Source organism: Emiliania huxleyi (assembly GCF_000372725.1).
Source record: "Emiliania huxleyi CCMP1516 unplaced genomic scaffold EMIHUscaffold_2335, whole genome shotgun sequence".
In the NCBI taxonomy this organism is placed as follows: Eukaryota; Haptophyta; order Isochrysidales; family Noelaerhabdaceae; genus Emiliania; species Emiliania huxleyi.
In genome coordinates, this window is record NW_005200303.1 from 1 (window position 1) to 2,754 (window position 2,754).

The 2,754-nt window shown below is 64.9% G+C and overlaps 1 protein-coding gene across 1 annotated transcript; it reads right to left on the reverse strand.

Moving 5' to 3' along the window:
- Positions 1–1,256: 1,256 nt before the first annotated feature.
- EMIHUDRAFT_254394 (hypothetical protein) lies at positions 1,257–1,853 on the reverse strand (the record flags this gene model as incomplete). The annotated part of the gene is made up of 1 exon (XM_005779247.1): positions 1,257–1,853. One exon carries the CDS (start codon positions 1,851–1,853, stop codon positions 1,257–1,259), a length of 597 nt encoding a protein of 198 aa, XP_005779304.1.
- Between the last annotated feature and the right edge of the window lie 901 nt (positions 1,854–2,754).

Here is a 2,754-nt window from a genome sequence, read left to right on the forward strand (position 1 = left end):
CTGCGATGCGAACTCTTTGGGTACAGGTTACGAGTGGGATCAGCCTCTACGACGAGAGCCCCTAGACGTCCCGCGCCTCCACCTCGCTTCAGGCATGAGAGAGCAGACGCTCCTTGCATTGCAGCAGTACGTCTCCCTCTCGTAGGCAAACAACTAAGCTGATCTGAGCCCTCGATCTCAGCTCCCTTCAGCTCTCGCGTCGCCCACTGCAGCTGCGTCACGAAGGCGGCGAGGGTAGCGGGCCTGTCTGTGGTGGAGTGGTCCCCGGTTTGCAACCATCTGGTTGACGGTTGAGACCCCCCCTCAACCCTTTAGTTGAGGGTTGAGGCCTCCGGGGCCTATTCACAGGCTCGAGCGTGATCACAAGATAAACTGGAAGAGCCTGCCACCAAAAAATCGCTTCGCCTGCGGCGCGCTCTTGCGCTCCTCGGACCATCCTCGAGCGCAATCCATAAGTAGGAGACGCTCACTGTCGCCATTCAGGCGCCTGATCTCTCTCAGCAAAGCGATGGCCTACCTGGTACGAGTTCAGATGCGCGCCCGGCAGAAGACGCGTGTGATGCCGCATGCAGTGGAATGCGCACAGAGAACGGACGGCAAGAGAAGGCAAGGAAGGAAGAGAAGCGGCTGGTGAAGCTCAGCTCACGGCGTAGTATTGCGTAAGCAACCGCGGTCACTCACCATCCACGGCAAGAGTCACGGTGAATGCTGCCGCATAAAGCAACAGAGTCGCGCTTGGCGCGATGGTCTTGTCGCGGTTCACGACTTGACGTTGCACACGGTCATAGACGCAGGATCTATTTGGCGAGTCTCAAGCAGCGAAAGTAGGCGCGAGAAATTAATGTCGATCCTGGGGTCACAATTTTGGCGCTAGTTTCGTTTTCTGGTACATCACGACGACTTGCTTGGGTCTCATGTAGCTCGACGGCACGCTGCCCGCCGCGGAGATGACAGCCCTCATGATCTCGGCGCTAGCGGACAACCGAGCTGTCGTCATCTACCCGACAGGCAGCCGCGGGGTCGGAGAGCCCATCGTCTACACGGCGGACCAGTCTTCGTGCCGGGGGGCACGCCACCTAGCCTTCGACCACAGGGGGCTTTTGCGGCGGAGAGAGAGAGTTTTGGTTTTTTGCGGCGGTCAGTCACTGTCGGTCAGAGCGCGGGCACAAAGTGGGCCGCGGACACCTCGTAAATAAAATTAAAAATGAAATGTCCTCGAGCGCGAAGGTAGACAAAGAAAGCAGCGTCAGAAGGAGCTACGCTTCATTGCTGTAGGCGACGCCTATTGGGGCGAGGAGCGTCGCTGGCGTGATGAGCAACAGCGCGCCGAGTACGGACGCGAAGAGCGGCGATGGCGGGGCGAGCCGCGACGGCGGTCGCGATCGCGCGATGAGCCGCGGCGGGATGAGATGCGACGGCGCAACGAGCGTTGGCAAGGAGAGCCGCACACTGACGGGCGGCATGACGAGCGGCGCGGCTACAACGACTCTTGGTGCAGTGGCCGCGAGCAGCGATGGCACGCTGAGCCACACGCAGCTGAGCGCTGGCGCGACGAGCCATTGCGAGGCGAACGACGGCCGCATCATGACGGGCGGCACGTTGAGCGGCGCGACTGCAACGACCGACCAAGCATATGCGAGCGCTAGCGCGACTTGTACGATCGGCGCGATGATCGGTCCCACGATCCCAGGCGCGACCATGACCGGCGCGACCGCCGCGTCGAGTGGCAGCCTCAGCACAGCGACCGCCGGATGAGTCCGCCGATGCGTGGTGCGGGATCGCGCGACGAGAGGCACACCTCTGCTGCCGGAGGTCAGCTCGATGCTAAGCAGCTCAGCGGCCGTATCTCGCATGCCAGCGGCGCCGACGAGCTGCTCAGGCTCTTTGCTGCCCACAGCGCGATCTTGAACCACATCCACGCTGCGAACCTGTGGAACAAACTGGGCAAGCAGCGCATCGAGCGGCGGCACGAGGGGCGGCTTGAGCAGCTGGTGCAGCGCACGCTCGACCTGGTTTCTTCGTGCCGAGCACGCGAGCTGGCCAACGTGTCTCACGGCGTTGCAAGGTGCGGCCTGCAGGCGAGGGTGGTGCACCCGTTGTTCGTAGCGGTGGCGGAGGCGGCGGTGCGCGGCGGGCTGGCTGGCTTCAAGCCGCAGGCCCTGTCCAACACGGTGTGGGCGTATGCGACGGCGGGCGTGGCTGCGGACGCGCTGTACGCGGCGGTGGCGGAGGCGGCGGTGCGCGGCGGGCTGGCTGGCTTCAAGCCGCAGGAGCTGGCCAACACGGTGTGGGCGTATGCGACGGCGGGCGTGGCTGCGGACGCGCTGTACGCGGCGGTGGCGGAGGCGGCGGTGCGCGGCGGGCTGGTTGGCTTCAAGCCGCAGGAGCTGGCCAACACGGTGTGGGCGTATGCGACGGCGGGCGTGGCTGCGGACGCGCTGTACGCGGCGGTGGCGGAGGCGGCGGTGCGCGGCGGGCTGGCTGGCTTCAAGCCGCAGGAGCTGGCCAACACGGTGTGGGCGTATGCGACGGCGGGCGTGGCTGCGGACGCGCTGTACGCGGCGGTGGCGGAGGCGGCGGTGCGCGGCGGGCTGGCTGGCTTCAAGCCGCAGGAGCTGGCCAACACGGTGTGGGCGTATGCAACAGCCGACTATTATCACCAGGCGCTGCTTGCCGACTGCTCGCGCGTGATCAGCGACTCGCTCGCGCGGGATCCGTGGAGGTGGAGCTACGAAGTCCGCTCTCAGCTGCACC